This window comes from Phocoena sinus, chromosome 1, assembly GCF_008692025.1.
Source record: "Phocoena sinus isolate mPhoSin1 chromosome 1, mPhoSin1.pri, whole genome shotgun sequence".
Taxonomy (NCBI): domain Eukaryota; kingdom Metazoa; phylum Chordata; class Mammalia; order Artiodactyla; family Phocoenidae; genus Phocoena; species Phocoena sinus.
This window is the reverse complement of record NC_045763.1, coordinates 22257104-22277436: the sequence shown is the minus strand read 5'-3', so window position 1 is coordinate 22277436 and position 20333 is coordinate 22257104. Positions and strand designations below refer to the sequence as shown.

General features: G+C 49.6%; 1 protein-coding gene across 1 annotated transcript; it reads right to left on the bottom strand.

Annotated features, from left to right (window-relative positions):
- Positions 1 to 900: 900 nt before the first annotated feature.
- SESN2 (sestrin 2) lies at positions 901 to 18406 on the bottom strand. The gene is made up of 10 exons (XM_032645402.1): positions 17960 to 18406; positions 11191 to 11256; positions 9141 to 9338; positions 8572 to 8754; positions 8248 to 8460; positions 7514 to 7664; positions 7097 to 7215; positions 6553 to 6743; positions 3504 to 3648; positions 901 to 2722 (listed from the first exon to the last, which is right to left on the bottom strand). The coding sequence occupies exons 1-10, from the start codon at positions 18020 to 18022 to the stop codon at positions 2636 to 2638; spliced, it is 1416 nt and encodes a 471-aa protein (XP_032501293.1). The 5' UTR covers positions 18023 to 18406; the 3' UTR covers positions 901 to 2635.
- Between the last annotated feature and the right edge of the window lie 1927 nt (positions 18407 to 20333).

The window sequence follows — 20333 nt, the reverse complement described above, 5'->3', positions numbered from 1 at the left end:
CTGGAAAAGAAAATGTTTTGCCCTCGTTTTTTTTTTTTTTTTGGCAAACTTGAGACACAGTGAAATTAATCAACCCTCCCCCTCCCAGGGATAATAAATTACTAAGTCAGGACCAGAATCTAAGGGAGAGGGTACAGGAGAGTCAATCAGGGGAGGCTTCCTGGAGGAGACCCAGTTTTCATTTTATGACGGCAGTACTTAGAGGAAGTGGGAAGCCAGCAGGAGAGGTTTTAGCTCTTAGTCATGATGTGGTTTCTCTGATAAGCTTGCTAGAGTTCCTAGTGCCCAGAGAAGCTAGACCAAGGTCACACAGCTACTAAATGGCACTGGCACAACTTGGAGTCACATCTAACTCCTTATGCCTGGATCTGTCTCCTTGGTGCTGGAGAGGGAAGGATGAGAAGCAAGTAAGAGTAATGTGATGAGGCAGGAGAAACAAAGGGTCCCCCAGAAATTCTCAAAAATCCTCCCTCTGCCACAGGCCAAGGCCTCAGGATCAAGTTGACCCCAGTTGCAATCCTGGTTCCACCACTGACCACTGATGTGGCCTCAGCAATGTCACTTGACCTCTGAGTCTCAATTCCCTTACAGGATTTTGCTGCAGATTCAGAGAAATGACTCCAAGTACCCAGCCCGGGGCCAGGCATAGCGAGAAAAATAAGATGGCCATTATTATTCCACAATGCCAGGCCAGACACAGATGAGTGGCAGGGCTGGACACCCAAGGGACAAGAGTAGACTTTTAGTGCCAACCACTCCCAACCCTACGGTCGTGGGCACAAGTGCTTAGCAGGGTAAGGGCTGGCAGGTCAGGTCCATGATGCAATCACAGCTCCCTGCTTATGCCAAGAGGTGAACCATGACCCTTAGGAAATGGAAAAACAGTCCATTAACAAGAAGTACAAAACAAAACCTCAGTGAACTTTTGTTTCTCATCATACAGAGCTGGTAGCAAAGGCAAAGATTTCTGCACTTGAACACTGAATACTCCTCCCCACCCACCCGGGGACACGTACAGTCATCTTGTCCCCTCTGGAATCCAAACCCCAATGCTGGGGCCTCTTCTCTCCTGCCCAGCTTCATTGCAGGGAGGGCTTTGAGGCCTGAAGGGGGTGCCAGTCGCTTGCCCATGCCTGCACGGGTATGAAATGTGGCACAATGACCAGGCTCCTCTCCTGCCCCACCCCAGAGGGGAGGGTCAGAAGCAGCAGCAGCTTGGCCCTTGCCTTTCTTCAGTCACCTCCCAACTGGTCAGAGGGGAGGCACATACTGCCGGAAGAAGGGCAAGGGAAGTCATAATTCACAGCTCATTTGCTACAGAAAGTGCCTGGGATCAGTCCTCGGCTGCTTCTGCCTTCAAGCAATCCACCTAGAACCGAGGAGAAGGGACAGAAATTGGGATGGGGGTGGGGAGGTCCTTGGTAGGTAGCCCGGAGAGACTGACTACAAGAGGGGGGGCTCCCCAGAAGCCCTCAAGATCCTGCAAGATTGCAGTTGGCTGCTGGCCTCAGAATCTGAGTGAAGGCTCAAATATCTCAGAAACTACCCCTCAGTCTGCAACTGTGGAAATGGAGGTCACCTGGCCAGTGCCAGGGCCCACACAAGAACTCTGGGGCCTCCTGCCTCTCCCCGGAGCCATGTGTCACCTAAACCACCTAGAAAGGCTTGCTTTTTTGGCAAATGTTTGTGGCAGAGCCATGGGAGATAGCAAAGTGGGGTGCCAGCTTCTGCAGGGCAGGTGCAGCTCTGGGGAGGACAGATTTTTCCCTGTCCTCTCAGACACTGACTATGGCTCTAGGGTTGAGGCCCTGAAGAACCTCACCCATAAAAAACCGAAATACAGAGAATGTATAATATAATACTCCCTCTTCTAAAGGCAAAGTGACCAACAGAGAGTCCAGACTCTCTAGAGATAATCTGCTTGTTTGATGTGCTTGGTCTCTCTCCTGGGGCCTCATACCACCAGGTGTGGGAGAAAAGGGTAAAAGGGCAAACAAAGGAGGTCAAAGGAACTGAACTAGGACTGGGGCAACCAGGGGACGAGAGGCCTGCAGGCTGCCTAACAGAACAGGCTTTTGGGGAGCCAGACACACAAACCAGCTGTGACCCTGACTTTCACATTGATGGATGAATGGCAGGTGGGAGGTAATGAAGTCTGAGAATGAGGAAGCAGGAGGAAAGGCAAAGCCGCTTGGAGTGTCAGTCCCTGGAGGTGTTTGCCCCTCTCCCTTGGGGACCAGCCAGGGACTTCCCAGGCCAGGAAGGCCAAAGTACTTGTGCTGCCCGGGCCCCTGCCTGCTGGCACACAAGTCTGAGCTCAGCCCATTTTCCTTCCTGTGCCCTTGGCCTCTGGGGGTAGGGGCAGGAAGAAGGGCCTTGGCGCCTGGAGATTTGCTAGTCCTCTTCCAGCTCCCAGGGGCAGAGCTGAGATCCCAGAGTCAGTGCAATGATCCTGTCCATTCCAGTGAGGAGGGTGTGGCTCAGGGGCTGCACATCACACACAGGCCCACCACCAGAATAGGGTGGGTGGGCGTGGGACAGGCAGGCTTAGGGTCTGTCTCCAGACAGAGAAGTCCTTGCAGGGAGAAGGATGCCCCCAGGGTCAGCTGCTCCAGGCCCAGGTCCTGCACACGAGTCAGGTCATGTAGCGGGTGATGGCACGGAGGGCATAGAGCAGGGCGGCTTGCATGCGGGCCTCCAGAAGCAGCAAGTTCACGTGGACCTGGGGCACAACACAAGGGCTTGTTGGCAACTGATGTCACTCCTCGCCATCCCCTTCCCTCCCAGACTGCCAGTATCCCTGACCACTCATCATTCCCCATTCGTTTTTTTTTTTTTTTTTTGGCCATGCTGTGTGGCATGCAGGATCTTGGTTCCCTGACCAGGGATTGAACCTGTGCCCCCTGCCTTGGGAGCACAGAGTCTTAACCACCTGACTGTCACGGAAGTCCCTCATCCTCCCCTTTCCTACAGAGATGCCTTGACCTTTCCTAAGGCTCTAAGCAACTTGGTGCAAGGACTGTGTTAGAATTTCAAGCACATTTATCTCTATCACGGCTAATCTCTTCATCCCCCGAAACTAAAAACAATAGCTACCCCTGACATCTATTTGGGATCAGAGGTTTACATTCATTTTCTTATTTCATCCTCCCAGCAACCTTGAAAGGCAGGCAGTTTTTATTCCTATTGTAAAGAAAACAAGCTCAGAGAGGCAAAATGACCTGCCCAAGGTCACATGACTACCAGGTAATAGGGTTATGATTTGAACCCAGGTCCTTCTGGCTGCCACTGAGGACCCTGGGAAGCGCACTCCTACTTTACAGGTGAGTAAATGGAGTCTGAAACCACACAGTGGAGTAGGACATGAACCCAGGACAATACACCCAGGTGCCCCATCTGGCAGAACAGACTTAGTCTGGGGCACCTCACTGGGTCCCGACCCCTTGCCTCCTCCACGGGCCAGGCTGTCTGCTTCCGTCCTGCTCCTACCCTGAGAGCCTCACCTTCTCTGAGTGGCGGAAGTGCCTCCAGAAGCGGTTGTACATTCTTCGGGTGGTCTTCTCTGGATAGCAGGCCACTGTCTTGATATAGACCTTGAGGTTCCGCTCCAGGAGCTGGTTCACCTCTCCGTAGTCATAGTCATCATATCTGCATGGAAAGGCCCCAGTAGCATCACTTACCCTCTGCTCCCACAAGTATCTGCTCTCCCCAATCCCACCCTGCAGAAGGAGGAACAGAGAGTGGCAAGAAAAGGCAGAAGGTAGGGAGCACTAGAAACTTCACTCCTCTTAGAAAAACAGCCGATGTCATATTATCACAGGCCACTGGACTCGTAGGGGAATGCACAGAGGGTAAGCATGCTGTACTGACCATGTGAACATGTATTCATGGCATCCTCAAAACTACTGTACACAAAACTATTGTATACAATTTACTGTATTTCATCAGCCTCAATTTTATAGATGAAACTGAGGTTCAGAGAAGTGAAGTCACCTGCCCTAGGTCACACATCTGGGAATGGGATTCAAACTCAGCTCTGCCTGACTCCAAGGTCATAGTCACTACTTTACAGCTGAGGCCATGCATGGAAGATGGGGCAGGAGTTCAATGCAAATATTTACCCTGGAGAAGGAAGAGGGAAAGAGAAAAAGGAGCCGGTAGTCATTTTACAGATGGGCAAACTAAAGCCTGGGGAAGGCAATTAGCTTGTTCAAAGTCAAAGAGCAAGTTGGTGACAAGTCTAGAAGCCACTTTGTCACTCCCTAGTCCAGTGAGCCAGTGAGTCATCACAGATCAGTGTGGATGAGGAAGACTGGTTTAATTTTTCTTTACTTTTTTTTAAATTAAAAAAAAAAATTTTTTTTTTTTGGCCACGCCACGCGGCACGTGGGCCCTTAGTTCCCCGACCAGGGATCGAACCCGTGCCCCCTGCAGTGGAAGCACAGTTTTAACTACTGGACCGCCAGGGAAGTCCCAGAAGACCAGTTTTAGACTAGGGGACAGATTTGGTAGACAAAGGTTTAGGAGTGAGGGCCGTGTTGGGGAGTGGAGGAGCCTGGACCTGGCAGCTGGGCAGGAACTAGCCTGTGCCACACACACCCTAAGATGCCCGTCCACCCTTGGCCTTCCCTGACTTAGAAACCTGCCAAGGAGGCGGGCCAGAAGGAGGCTGGCCAATTAAGCACAGCTCAACCCACTCAGTGAAATATGACTTACAGCTAGTAACGCACAGAAATGCACATTTTTCTACAAGGAATATGTACCTTTTTAAAACTTTGGGGATTTTTTTGTTTTGATGCTTGGAATAATAGCTAAACTAGAAAAGCAAGAAAAAAAAATCACGTGTTCTCTAAAATATGCTTTCATTTGATTAAACTGAGTAAAATAAATACAGTAGACAAGAAAGTCTTATTTTTGTAAAATTATATATGTTTTGGTCATTTGTGCATGGAAAAAAGACAGGAAAGAAATATTTGATTATAATAAGAGCAGGTGGGATTATGGATGATTTTTAGTTTCTTCTTTTTGTTATCTGTTTCCTAAATTTACTAAAAATCTGGCTCTTTACAAACATCAAGCATATCTTTTAAAAAACGAAATAACAATTATAATTTCAACTATATAAAAGCAACTACATAAGAAAGAAAAAAAGCAACGGAGGAAAACATCTCACAATGTGGATGTAGTTGTGGAGTAGTAGAATTTTGGGAAATTGTTTCTTTCTTTAATTCTTTAAATTTCCCACAACATTATCAGAGCGAGGTTTTTAAAAATAAAAAAATTGTTCTGTGTATATTTTTGACAAGTAATTTCACATCTAGGGTTTACCTACAAGGACTTAGGTATAGGGCTTCCCGGGTAGCACAGTGGTTAAGAATCCGCCTGCCAATGCAGGGGACATGGGTTCGAGCCCTGGTCCAGGAAGATGCCACATGCCGCGGAACAACTAAGCCCATGTGTCACAACTACTGGGCCTGAGCTCTAGAGCCCACGAGCCCCAACTACTTAGCCCACGTTCCGCAACAAGAGAAGCCACCACAGTGAGAAGCCAGCACATCGCAACGAAGAATAGCCCCCACTCGCTGGAACTAGAGAAAGCCGGCGTGCAGCAACGAAGACCCAACGCAGCCAAAATAAATAAAATAAATAAATAAACAAATTTTTTTTTTAAAAAAGGACTTAGGTATAAAACTAGTCATTGCACATGGTATTTGTAATAGTGAAAAACTGCAAACCACCTAAATATCCAACAATAGGGAAATGGTTGGATAGTTACACTTCATCCATAACAACACTATACAGTGGCTAAAAAGCATGCAAGATCTATTCACACCAACAAGGAAGGTGGTTCACAATAGATTATTAGGTAAAAAAAGCAAGTTGCAGAATATATCAAGTATGATTCCATCAACTAAAAAAAAAACCTACTCAAAAAAGATCAGAAAACACTTAGGTAACAGAATGAAAATGTAATTCATCATATACTATACAGAGACAGCCATTATCAAATAACATTTTACGGTACAGCCTTCCACACATTTTCCATGCATGTACACACTTTTAGTTTAAAGAAAAAAAAAAAAAGGAACAAAAAGAAGATTCTGGTTGGTAGCCAGCTTTCTTTTCTTTCAATACATTTTGACCATTTTCCCATGGCAATGTAAATAAACCATTCTTATAATTTTTAATAGCTGCATAATATTTCACTGAATGGATATGTCATTATTTAAAATTCCCTACTGTTGGCATTTCTGTTGTTTTATTTATTATGAGAAGAAATGCTACTTGGAATGAAAATACAAATAAAACTCTCTCTCTCAATATACACACACACACATATATAAAATCTCCCTAGTTATCTCTGGGGGTCGGATTAAAGAGTTTCAAAAGGTGAGCATGGCTATTATCTTTTATAATCAGCAAAGAAATATATTTGCTTTGAAAAACAATATAGGCAGGAAGAAAGGGAAAGAAAGACAAACAGAAAAAGGAAACAATTGTGAGCTCAGATTGAGGGCTTGCAATACACTCATGCCCTGGTCTTGCACTAACCTGATGCCAAAGACGCAGTGGATGTAATTCCAGATGGCCCTGCGGAGCATGGAGGTATCTACTCCGCTGTGCATGGCAATGGTATTGTAGGTGAGGCTATAGGCTGCCTGGAACTTCTCATCCAGCAGCTGCCCACCCTCGGGGTAGAGCCGCTGGATCAGTGAATAGCCATGGTCTTCCCAGGTATAATCCTGAGGAACGTGGGAAGGGGTCAGTGAGGAGAACGTTTGGGGCCCAAGGCTAGCCGGAGAGATGCCATCCTCTGGAGCACACCTTGGCTCTCCATGTGTCTCTCCACCCCACAGATCTAACCCGCTGCTTGGTCGGGACCTGAGAAACTGAGGAGGATGCAGCTTGGTGGTGACTTCCTCCTTGTGATCAGGATCCCCTGAGCTTAGGGCACAGGTGGGTCCCTTCACATCCAGGGTCTCCCACTTCCCTCGTGGAATCCTGAGGGAGAGAAGGTACCCAAATCTCTAACTACACAAACCACCCACCGCTGCTTGTTTGTAAAGCAATAGTAAGACCAGTGGGGAGAGCCTACCTGGGCACGGAAGGTGGGGGGCGCCTGAGTCCCCCGCCGGGTGAAGTCCTCGTATCCGAAAGTGGGGTCTTCCACAAAGCACAGCATGTCTGAGTTTGGAGAGGGCTCCAGGATGTCCGCTGAGGACGTCAGAAAGAGGTCATGGTGAGGCCAAGGCATGGAGCACAGTGGCCTCCACTCCTGATTAATCACCATTAGGGGGCTGGGGAATGCAGAGTAGGGGGCCAGAGAAAGCCCCTCACCACATCGAGTGGGACCAGAACTTCGGCAGGAGCCAGGCCTGGGAGAGGAGGTAAATCAGGCCTGTGGTGGCTGGGATGTGGCTGCAGAGGTGCAGTGCATGGAGGTACCTGCTTCCCAGCAGAGATGATGTAAGGAGGGGACGGCCCCTGAACGTGGACTCCTGTGACCCTGTACCTGAGGGGGTCACCAGCAGGCTCTCTGACTTCTCCAGCTCAAAGCGGCTCTCCATCTCCTCCTGGGAGGCCCCCTCATCCCGCAGCAGGCTCTCCTGCAGCTGCCTCATGCGCTCCATCAGAGCTTCCACGTCGCGGGCGGCCTCAAAGTCCTGCATGAGAGACCTGGTGGTGGCCATCTACTCTTCCTCCCTGGGCCCCAGAAACCCCACACGTCTTTCCCACACGCCAGGCCTTCCTGAACGATCGTAAAAGCCCCGTGCCTCCTCTGTGACAGCCACTGCACTGGACAGCTCACATGGCCTGTGCTTCCCAAAGTGATGTTTAAGAGCTAGAGAATAGACACGGCTTCTCTGAGCATCAACTTCCCTCACAGGAAAGGGCTTTTTAAAGTATCTGTATTTTAAAAATACAAACAAATAAGCCACTTTATAGAACGAGAGGCAAACTTTGTATTTTTAAAGTTCTAAAAGTCAGTGACTTTAAGCCCACGGGGCTCCATGCTGAGGCCAGTCACATGGTTATTTCATCTCATCCTCACAACCCTTTATGAAGTGCGAGTCTTTATCCTCATTTCCCAGATGAGGAAACTGGGTTTCAAAATCAAATAACTTTTCTAAGGCCTCTCAGTGTGTGATAGGGAAGCAGCTTCAGATAGGGAGGCGCTGTCTTCTACCCAAGGACCAGGGGCCATGCCAGCTTCCTCTCCCACCAAGACTGAAGCCCGTGACTTACCCCAGAGTGGTTCAGTGGGTCCCTGCTGGGGGGTGTGCTCTGCTCACTGGGGGGTGAAGGGGCCTGGGGGGCGGGGCTTCCCTCAGGGTCCCCCTCAGGGAGGATGCCACAGCCGAAGATGAAGGAGGCTAGCGAGTGGCAGTGGGTGAGAAGGACCAGGGCCTGGATGAGCTCGGCCAGGGACCAGCTGTGCTCGCCTGTCTTCAGCAAGGCCTGGAGAGAAAAGGAAAGGCCAGACCTGCTCAGTGCCTGCCCTGGGCTGCCTGCCATGCCCCAGCCCGGCCCCCGTGCTCCCTCGGGGACCCGCCTCCCTGCCCACTGCACCTGGATGTGCTCCTTGGTGATGAGCCACGGCCTATGAGCCAGCAGCTTGTTGATCTCGCTGAGCTTGCGCAGCTTCTCAGGGGCACGGTGGAGGCCAAGCAGCCACTCAGGGTCACCGCCAGTCTGCAGAAACTCAGCCATGTGGGAGCCCACCAGGTAGGAACACTGGTGGCGGGCGGCGGCCTGGAGGTGGTGGACAGAGCCCAGATCACCCTGTTCATTGTGTGCCCTGCTCGGGTGGGTACCCCATGCAGGGAACATCACAAGCCTCACTGTTGCCTGAGAGGCAGGAAACTTAGGTTCTAACCCCAGCTTTGCCACTGGCTTGTTGTCCTCCCTTGGGCAGGTCACCTGACTCCTGTGTGCCTCAGTTTCCCAATCTGCAAAGCAGGCATTAAATATGCCTCTCTTCAAAATCTAAAATCCGATGGATGGTCAGATAAAGCCAGGGCTTTGCTTTATGCTACCCCTCCTCCTTGTTTGTGGAATCAAGCCCCCAGCGAAGAGATCTGAGCACCGAATCCCCCAATGTGTCCACCCCTACAAAAGTCAGGCTCAGACAGGCTCACCATGATGGCGATGTAGTGGCGCCAGGAATTGGCCAAGGGCCCATCCGTGTGCAGAAGCAGGTAGTGCAGGCGCCAAAAGCTGGTAAAGTAGTCGGGGTGCAGGCCCATCACCACTGCCAGGTTGTCCACCCTCCCGGAGGACATCAGCGCCTCCAGCCCCAGGTGTTGCTCAAGGCTCTCGGCTCCCTCCCGAAGGACCTGCCAAGCAAAGGTGAGGAAGGGATGGCTTCCCCTCCTGCCCTCCCCACCAAAGAGACCAACATATTCATTGCATTCATTGGGATTTTAATAGCAAGGAACTGAAGACAACCACCATGTCCAAAAAAAGGAGAACAGGGGAGGAAAAGATATTTCATTAAATGATTAAACAAATACTTATTAGACACTTTATATAATACTGGTTGATACTTATATAATGCTCGCTAAGTGCCAAGCACTGTTCAAACACTTTACATATATTAACTCATTTACTGCTCACAACTATGAAATTAGAGACCTGTTTTCTCCAATTTTAGATAGGAGGCACAGAGATTAAAGTACAGCTTCTCCTGCTTTCATAGAGCTTCTATTCTTCTTTCTTTTTTTGGCTGTGCCAGGTGGCTTGCGGGCTCTTAGTTCCCCAGCCAGGGATTGAACCCAGGCCCTCGGCAATGAAAGCACAGGATCCTAACCACTGGACTGCCAGGGAATTCCCCACAGAGCTTCTATTCTAATAGTGCAAATCCATGCAGTCATTGGAGGTGGATGCAAAATAATTCACATTTCCTGAGTGATTTCTCTGTGCCAGGTCTGAGTTTGGAGCGTTCCCCGCCTGCATTATCTCACTGATTCTTCCCAGTTACCCTGTGAGGTGAATACTATTATTTTCCCCCGCTGACACATGAGGGAATCAAGACCCAGAGAGATTTCATTCATTCTGTGCTCAAGGTTACAGATCCGGTAAATGACAGAACCAGGATTCAATTCCTGATTAAGCCCAAAGCCTATTTCTTTCCTTTATTACAGAAGAGGAGTGGTTATTTATAAATGAAAAAATAAAAGATAAGAACAATATTTGAGCTTAAAATTCTGGGCTACGTAAATAATCAGCGGGTGGCTGTGTGCTTTCCACTTACAAAGGGTGGAAGGAACTGAAGGGTTTAGACGTCTGTTAACAGCTCATTAACTGCTTGGCCTACACATTTAGGAGAACAAGGAGGACAAGGAAACATTTGTCTTTGTTCACTGAAGGCCAAAGAAAAAGAAGGAAACTATTATTTTTTAATTTGTCTGTTCATGGGTTTTGAAGTTTCCCCCACCACCAGGCACACACTGGAGTGTCAGTTCCATGATGGCAAGGATTTTTGTCTGTCTTGTTCTCTGCTGTATCCCCAGCACCTAGAACGGTGCCTGACACACATTAATCATTCAATAGATATCTGTTAAATAAATGAATGGATGACCTGACTCAGTAGATGAAAGGTGTCTCTGTTGCGTTAAGTGAAAAAATAAAACATAACAACCAAAAAAAACCACACCAAAAACCCAAATAAACAACAACAACAGAACCATGTTATAAACTATGACCTTGGCTCCGTATGAAAAAAAGTCTGAAAAACAGTGGCAAATGGTTAACAGTGATTATCTCTGTGGGAGTGGGATTGTAAGAGACTAAAGCTTTCTGAAACGTTGGAAATTTAAAAATAATGAACACATATTACTTTTGAAGTCGAAAAAAACTTTAATACACGCACAGTCAAGGATGAGAAGATAAACATGCATAGTTCTATCTTCTTAAGGAAATGCAAGTCTTGTTCTGGGAATCACAAGTTTGCTCATTACCTGGCTGTGTTATTATCACTTTATCTCTTTGAGCATGTTTCTTCCCAGCAAGATGGGGTTGACAGGCTTGCCTCAAAGAGCTGTTTTGTGGATTAAATGGGTCAAGAACCTGAAGGGGTAGTTTCAAACCTGCAATTTCAAGAGACCAGCAAAGCCCCACACACACTCAATGCCCCATGTCCTTTCTTCCCAGGGACCCACAACAATTCCTAACCCCTTCCAAGCTTACCTCCTCCACTGGAATGAAGGCGCTGGGCCCTCGAGGGCCTCGCCGAACCCGGCTCTCCCTCTGCTCCTAGAAGGAAACACATCATGGTTAGATGGAGGTAAAAGCGAGGACTAAGAAGATAGTTCTCTCTCCAGTTTTCTCCTCCTATCCGAGGGGTCACACTAAGGTTTTTTTTTTTAGGCTGCACCATGCAAAATCCAGGATCTTAGCTCCTCAACCAGGGATCGAACCCGGGCCCCCTGCATTGGGGGCGCAGAGTCTTCACCACTGGACCACCAGAGAAGTCCCCCACACTGAGCTGTTAAAATCACCTTTCTGGCTCACCTTGCATGAAGCAGTCAGGTGGAAATATATACCAGTTTGGTGGGTGAAGAAAGGGTAAAGCGACCAAGAGAGCTTACCCCACAGGCTGAGTTCTTCAGGAACTGGGAAGGGACACAGGAGCCCACTATATAGCCCCAAGGGAAATATACAGCCACCGTGTTGCACATTTCCAGGAGGCCACCTTCTCGGCAGCCCTGGAGAACCTATAGAAGAAGCCCCCTTGTTCGTATCCTGAAGCCAGGTTACCAAGTCCCCTAGATCCCTATGATGCAGCTTCAGCCTCTCTCAAACCCACAGCCTCACCGATGGTCTCCCTGCCTCCACAGCCCCGCCCTCTCCTATCCATCCTCTACCAAGTTAACAGAACGAATGAATAAATAAAACATTCTCCCCCAACCCCACCTCTGGGACCAGGAGCAGATTTAGTGAGTACATGACCCTGGTGGTTTCTAAAGAGGGCAAACTTGCTGTAGCCAGAGTGAACTTCCTCAAGTGCAAATCTCATCACTGGCTTAAAACCCTGCCTCTGCCTCCGGTAGCCTCCCAGACCATTAGTGGCTCAGGCCCACCGTGCTCACACTGGTCACACCTTTTGCAGAGCTAACTCTGTCTTCCAGGGTCTAAGAACCTTTCTTCTGATCCTCATCTGTGACCCCCCAATTCCCAACACTTTTGCTTCTGAAAACGTTGCCTTCTAATTGTCTGAGATAGGTCTCCCTACTACCAGATCACATTCTGTGGAGAACGGTACCAGGTAATTCACACTAGTCTGTGAATGAAGAAAACAGAGAAAGCAGAGAGGCGTGGAGGGCAGGGCGGTACAACGCTGATGGTAGCAGCTATTCTGACGTGGCTGTATTGGAGCCTCTATGGAAACCACCAGTTTTATTTGTTTTGCTACCTGGGAGGGGGCTCTCTGCACTGGCCTTAGAAACAGTTTATCCAAACCAGAGTCATACCCTCACTGGACAGAGACGGTGTCCTCCTAACTCTCCCCTCCTCATTCAAATTTAGACTTACTGCTAATCCTCAAGTGTCCAGGGACTAAAGATTATAATTGAACCTTCCTTTTCACATAGCCAAAAACCCCCTGGGGGAGGCAGAGCTCTGGGGCTCTGAAAGACCACAAAGGAAAGAACAAGGGTACAAAAGTCCCAGGCATGAGTACCAATTCTGCTGCCACTAACTTGCTGTGTGACTCTGAGAAAGTAACCTAAACTCTCTGGGTCTTAATCTTGGACAAAGAAGGTAGCTGGGCTGACTGCTTAGGTCCCTTTCAGCCCATACTTCTGGGATCTACCAGGCCAGCCTGGTCCAAGTCCAGCATAGAAACCACCACAGTCCCCAAGCACTCCCGTTTCACCTTCCCTCCTCCCTCACCAAAGAGAAAAAAAAACCTAACAGCTCTGTCTGGGAGATAAGGATTGCTGACTCCACAAACTGGGCCTCCCCCTCAGGGGACCTAAGGACAGATAGAAAACCACAGCCAGGTGTGGTGGGGAAGGGCAGGAAGGAACTGGGGGAGTTGGGAGGGGGTGGGACAGGGAGGGCCCACCAGGGTACTAGCGAGGGACAGTGAACAGCTTTGGGAATCCCTTCCCACTCTAAAATCTGCCCCAGGAGCTGTCAAGGGAAGAAACTGATGCCTGTGGGTCTTTAAGTGATAGGTCTGGATCTACCAACATTATCAGCCCTGATGAAGGTGATGATGATGATAGAATACTGTTAAAAGATAGGGGCTCTTGACACAAGCTGCCTGGGCTCAGATGACAACTCCACCACCTATTATCTGCTAGCTATGCGAGCCTCAGTTTCCTCACCCCGATTACGGGGGGGGGGGGGGGGGGGCAATAGTACCTACTGTCACTGGGTAGTCATGAGGATGTAATGAGGTACTGCCTGTATAGGCCTTAGCTCAGTACATCTGTCACAGCAAGCACTTAACAAGTCAGAGATCATTAACCTCATTGTTATTTCAAACAAGGGCCTCTCAACCCAAGCTGCACATTTAGAATCCCTTTGAGAAGCTTTTTAAAAAATACCAATGCCAAGGCCCAGCAATTCTAATTTAATTGGGTGCGGCCCAGCATAATTTGCCGGGGAGGGAGGGCCATTGTTTCACACCATTTATTGATCACTTTCTCAATTATAAGGCACTGTGTTAAGTGCTTTCCAGGCGAAACCAGAATTAATCTGTTCACTCAACAAATATTTTTGATGACTACATGGCAGGTAGCAAGAGTACAGGAGTGAAAAGACAAAATCTTAGCTTTCCCAGAATTTACGATCTAAAGGAGAAAGACAAACAAATGATGAATAGGATGTCAAATCATAGATTATACGGATGGGTGGGGGAGTGTGTGCAATATTTCAGTCCTAGTAGACAGGGAAAGCCACTGAGGAGACAACCTTTAAGTTGATATCTAAATATCAAATATCTAAATGAGTTGATGGGCCTGTAAAGGGCCTATAAAGATCTAGGGAACCAGCATTCCAGTCAGATGTAACAGAAAGTGCAAAGCCCTGAAGGCAAGATCAAGTAGATTCTAATCCAGAGCTCCAGTACCCTGAATGCTTCCCCAACCTAGACACCCAAAACTTGAGAGGAAGCAGATGGGGCAGGGGCCCACCACCAAGAGATGACACCTCCAAATCAGCCCTCCCCTACTTCCTGGGGTAGGAAGGCAATAATAATAATGGTGGGTAACAACGCTGATTACCATTGGCGAAGCATTTATTTCATGTGCACTTTAAGGGAGTTCTACTACCAGAGCTCCCATTTTACAGATGGGGAATAAGGTTCAGAGAGGTCAAGTCACTTCCGGTCACTCAGCCAGGAAGGAGGTAGCAGAGTTAGGATACAAATCAGGTTTCCTCAACTGCAGAAACTTCCTATTCTCTAAACTTCTCAAGGTCTCAGAAGCCCCAAGGCTTTGCCTCTGAGGTTCACCGGGAATGAGAAGCTCCTTCTCTGTCTACATTCCCAGGGGATCCACTGCCCCAATCACAGCCCTTGTCATCCTGCCTTGTTTCTTACCTTGAGAGCACACGCTGGATCTAGTTCTCTGTTGTTATCCCAGAGTTTAGCACGGTGAGTCCAATAAAACTTTGTGCTATGATGAAATATTCTTTATCTGCGCTGTCCAATAAATACGGTAGCCCCTAGCCACAGTGGCTGAGCATTTGAAGTATGACTAGTGCAACTAAAAAAATGAATTTTTAGTTTTAAAAAATCTGATTTATCTACATTTCAATAGCCACATGTGGCTAAGGGCTACCATATAGGGCAGTGCAGGTTCAGCACACCTGATAAAGGCAAGATCCCCGCCCTGACTATGCGGATAAAGAAAGGAAAACCAGAGGGGGCGGGTGACCTACCCAAGGCAACACAGCTAGGATGGGGCAGAGGGAAAACCAATGAGTTCCAACTGAGGGGACCACACAGGGCAGCAGGAACACTGAGGTCAGACAGCCGTCTGGGTGGCCACTCAACTGCGAGGGCTTCAGGCAAGTTGTAAAGAGAGGATAATCACCTCAGAGCTCAGTGCCTGGCTCTTGATTTAAGCGCTCACTAAAAGTTGCCTTTCATATCAGCTTCCATATTACCTTTCACTAGCACACTGGTTGCATCTAATCTTCATCAGTTTGGGGGTGGGGGTGGGGGTCTCTTTTGCACACAAGGAAAGATTAAGGTTCCAAAGGTTAAGGACCAGCTGACAAGAGGCCAACCTGAGATTTGAATTCAGCTCAGTCTGGCTTGCAAGGGTCCTGTCCACCACCCAGATCAGCCTCTTGGAGTAGCCCCAGACTTTATTCTTGGTATCCTCTCCAGAGCCTGCAACCTCCAGGACTCAGCTACGGAGACCTTCGAAGTCACTCTGCCAGCTGGGAAGGGGCAGAGACTCCCCTCCCCGTGGGCTGCTGAACTCAAGATACTTGCCTGGGTTTACACCTGAGAGGGAGACAGAGCCCAAGCAACCTCTGATCCCCAGCCTTGCAGGGAGGGGTGTGTGAGTGGTGCATATAAACTCATATGCCCACCATGATCTGGCCGATTTCTCACAACCACCTGGAGGGAAATACGTCTTCTTATCCCTTCTTCAGACATAGCTCACTGAGGTTCTTTTGGAGCTCAGATCTGACTTCAAAGCTTGCACAGTTCACAAGGGTCAGCTAAGCCAACAAGGGGCAAATAGTTACGAGCACCTATTAGGTACTAAGTACAGTGCTGGGGATGGGACCTACAGAGTGTTTCTAGTCTAGCAAAGGAGACAGACAAGAAATTCCTGATTACACAACTGTTATACTGTAATTGGGATAATAGCTCCTGCAATGGAGAAGGGGAACAGGAAGCAGGTACGCAGAGGGGAATTATCTGGTGGGGAAGGAAAGACTTCCCTGAGGCAGTGATGTTTCAGGAAGTGATTCTAGAGCCCAAGAGGGCTCTAAGAACATACCACCAGTACTAGAGTGAAGCGTCTGAAGGCCTTGACCCAGTGAAAGCATGTGTGGCGAAGTGATGGGAGTTGAGGGGACTGTACATTCCTTGTTCATACTTGTCCAACTTCCCTTGGGCCTTAGGCACCCAGCTCTGTAAGTTCAGCACCCTACTGTCTTCTAAAGATCCTGCTTAAAACAGACATTTTCCCAAGGTCCTCTTTTCTTGAGAGAGAATCTGTAGAAAGGGGTCAGGTATCACCAGCTTCCCCCCACCCCCGCCTGCTGTTGACAGCTGGCTTCCATCTAAAGGCCACACCCTCAGAGCCTTCCCAGTCCACCAGGGGCACACTCTTCTCCCCAGGTCACTTCCCAGACACTGTCCCAAAGAGGGATGGACCAATTCTCACCTCAGGCAGGAGGGGTGGGCTCGGACACCCCCTTGTGAGACGCTCTGGGGAAAGGGAAATATGTGCTGTGGCCACAATCTAAAAATAGCTAGCGTGTTTGATACAGGACGTAGTTGCTATGCTCTAGGCACTGTGCGTTGGCCTTTGCATGTATTCTCAGTTAATTCTCCCAACAGTCCTTTGGAAATATGTCCAAATCTCCACAGGAGGAAGTTGCTGATCATAGAAGTGATCACTTGGCAAGTGATCACACAGCAAGTAAGTGGGAAGGCTGCCACATGAACCCGGAGCATGCCTGCTCTAGTGCCCAGGTGCTCCAATAAATAAAATTATTTCCATAAAGAAGGAAACAGACAGAATAAGGTAGCTTGGTCAAAGTCATGCAACTGAGAAGTGGCAGGAGCAGTATTCGTCCCTCCACTTTGGGCTCCTAAACCATGATAGGGAAAGGTGACAAGCTAACAGAAAACCGGGGACCCCTGGAAACCGTGCTGCTCAGAGAAGTGCAGCTGTTTTTCCCAGGGTCACAGTTCAGGACTAGCACTTGTCTGACTCCCAACCCCAGTAAGACACTTGCGCCAGGCTCCATGTCTGTAAACTCAAGAAACAAGCAAAACTCTCCGTTGTGTGAAGCACACTTGGAAATCCTAGAGACACCCGAGCCAAAGAATGAGCTATTCTGCTGGGTTAGTGAAGGAAGCCTCTCTGTAGCCCCTCCTGGGCGTCAATTTTCTCATCCCGTAGATTGGGGCTACTATTAATGGTATAGCTCGTATTTTGCTAGTTTAATCCTGAGGACTCAGCGAAAAGGCAAAGCCGGAGCCTGGCATCCAGTAGGTGCGTAATAAATAAGATGGCCATTGTCCGTGGCGGTGGTAATGGGGGAGGGGGTGTCAGATTGGGTCCAGCCGTATTCCCAGCCTCACTGCAAAGAGAGTCCCTCCAAAACAAACTTCTGGGACGTCAGACAACTTAGTAGGGCACAGCCAAATCGGCGCTTGGCTTCTGGTGTCGCGGCCCGGGTTTTCCCCCTCTCCCCCGTGCTTTGGCCGCGGCGTACCCGGCAGCCCGCCAAGGCCCCGAAGCGCCCACGCCCCCAATCCAAATCGGGGGTGCAGGTGGGGGCGGGGGACGAGGTCGACCTCCGTTGGCCAGCCCCAAGTGCTCCAATCCCCGAGCGGGGGCACTGCAGCGGGTACATATCCTACCTAGAAACAGTTCCTCTAGCCCCAGCCTAGAGGAAAGGATCTGCGGAAGGGGGCGGGGAGGAGGAGTGGTCGGGCCGCTGCGCCGGGATTTGCCTGGACTTGAAGACTCCCTCGACTAGGGCCCAAACCCAAGATAACGTCGAGAAGGCTCCCCTCTCGTTTACCAGGAGTCCAAAGGAGCCTTGGAGGGCTCTACAGCCCCGGGGGTAGGGGGAGGAGGCGGAGGGAGCCGAGGCTGCCAGTTGATGCAACCCCACTCCGGCTTGCGCGCTCCACTCCCCCTCCCCGAGCCGGGTGGGGGTTGGCTCACAGACTCAGCTCGCGACAGCCCAAAGCTCGGACGCGGCTCTGGGTTCAAGGGAAGAGTGGCGTCGCTCGACCGCTGCTTACCTCTCCGGCCCCGGGTAGGTAGCCCTTCAGCTCGGCGCGGCACTCGGAGTCCGCAACGATCATGGTGTGCGCCAGGACCCAGCCGCGGCTCGCCGACCGCCCGTGCACCCGAGGGGCTTTCGGACCGACGCGCGCAGGAAGCCGGGACTGCTGGCCGATGGGGAGGTTCTAGAGCCCCGGGGTATCTCTCGGGGTTCCAGAAGGCTCCGAAAGCCCAGGATCCGGGAACGGCCGCCGCTGCGCTGGACTCCCCGCTCGTCTGGCTTCTGGATGGTGAATGGCCTCGGGAGCCTGGGATTGGCCGCGGCGCAGGGGTTTTCACGGCCCGGAGCGCCTCGGAAGTCCGCAGTGGCCACGGCTGCTCGCAAACCCAGCGCTCCTCAGCATCCCCACCGCGGAACTGCCAGCGCTCTCCGGGCTCTGACACCAGCAGCTCCGCTCTGCCCGCCGCGGTCCCTGGGGAAGGGCGGGGACACAAAAGCCCCGCGCCGCAGCCAATCAGGTGCCTGTTTCCTGGGGAGGCGGGGCGACACCTCCCTCTGGAGCCTACGGCTCAGCCAATCGGCACCGGGAAGCGCCCGGGAACTCTGGGAGCTGTAGTCCGCCCCGGACGAATGCTGCAAACTTTTGCAAGAGGGTTTGGTCAGATTGCTGGCAATACCAGACGAGAGTGACATTCCGGAGAGTCATTAAAGCTGCATGACGAAACGGGACTTCACCGGGCTGGGCCAGAGAGCCGGGTGTGAAATCCCTCTCAAGTATGTTCTTCAGCTTTTCAGTTCCTGGAGGGACTGGTTCGGGTTAGGAGAGGTAGTGCTAATTACAGAGCTGACCGCCAGATCTTTGGAGATCAGAGCACATAGCCCGGTTCCTCTGGCCTCCGGGAAGGCTCCATCTTAAAATGTACCAGACACAGGGAATCCAGCTTATTTGTGGAGTCTCTGGAAAAGCCTTCATTCATTGAAAGGTCCATGGCAACCTCTGGTCTAACCTCAGTCCCTATTGCTGCAGTTTCCCCTCTTCTGCTCCCTTGGGGCCTCCCACCCTGTCTTCCATACCCCTCTTCTAAAAACTTTGTAACAAGGTATTCTACTGTTTTTTTTTTTTCTCACCTCTCTCTGGCCACTCCTTCTCTGACTCCTCTTTCTCCTCCCCACTCCTGGAACGTGGGTGTTCCCCTAGTTACTGTTTTCATCTTTCTTCTCTCTAGGCACACTCTCCCTCCCTGATCTCATCCATTTCCTGGCCTTCAACTCTCCATTTGGAAGTAAGTCGCTTCTACCAGCACCTCAAAGCTGAATTCGTCTTCTTCTTTTCCCTTCCCACAGCCTCTTCACAGGTTTTCTTCAGAGCTCCACTTTTTGTTTCAGTTTTAAAGTTACTGTTTACTTGGGACAGAGAATACCGACAGGAGCAAAAGTGGACTGGATGACCTCCGACATCGCCTCTGAGACTTCCTGGGTCTAGGCTTAGGATTCCAAAGACAACCCTCTGACTTGGTCTCCTGCCTCCAGTCTCTTGGGAGAAGTAAATTAATCTCACCCTCTGCTGAGCTCAGGCACTTGGGCTGGGGTTCTATTATAACACTTATCACAGTCTACCTTGGGTTGTATTTTTCTGTGTACGTGTCTTATCTGACCCTTTTGATTATAAGCTTCTTGAGGACAGGGTCCACATCTTAACATCTTTGTCTTCTGCCCTATGCCACCTAGCACAATGTCCTGCCAATAACATGTTCTTGTTGACTAAATCTTCCTTTGAATTGAATTCCCCTTGAAATCACCCCCCACCCCAATATGTCAGATTCAGCTTTTATTTTCAAAATCTACTCTGTAATGTCAATGTTTAGATCAGCTTTACTGGTATTTCATCAGCTACAGAATAAAGGTCAAACCTCTAGATTGACATTCAATATCTGCCAAGATCTGCCTCAATTTACCTTTCTAACCCTATCACGGCCACCTTCATGTTCCTTGTTTGATCCTCAAGCCTTTCTCTGCAAAGCTCTGGCCACTGAACTCCAACCCAGCAATCAATGCCTTTATTGGTAACTGTGGCCTGAATGAAGGCTTCAAAATTCTACTTCCTATAGACAGTATTGCTTCTTCAGCTCAGCTGAAAATAATCTCTCCCACTGTTCAACTCCTCAACACATTGTTTCTACCTTTTTGTACCACTGGGCTTCAAATTTGATGCAGCCTTGTTATGGTGTCTGAATGTCTTACCCCTTCTCTCCAACTAACAATGGAATATGTTATTGACCACTTTTGCAAAGTGAGGAAGCTCGAGTTCAGAAAAGTAAAACTTTGTGTCAGGGTCATACAATGTCTTCTTTTGACTGCATCAGACTGTGTCAGAACTCCTTTAAGGCAGG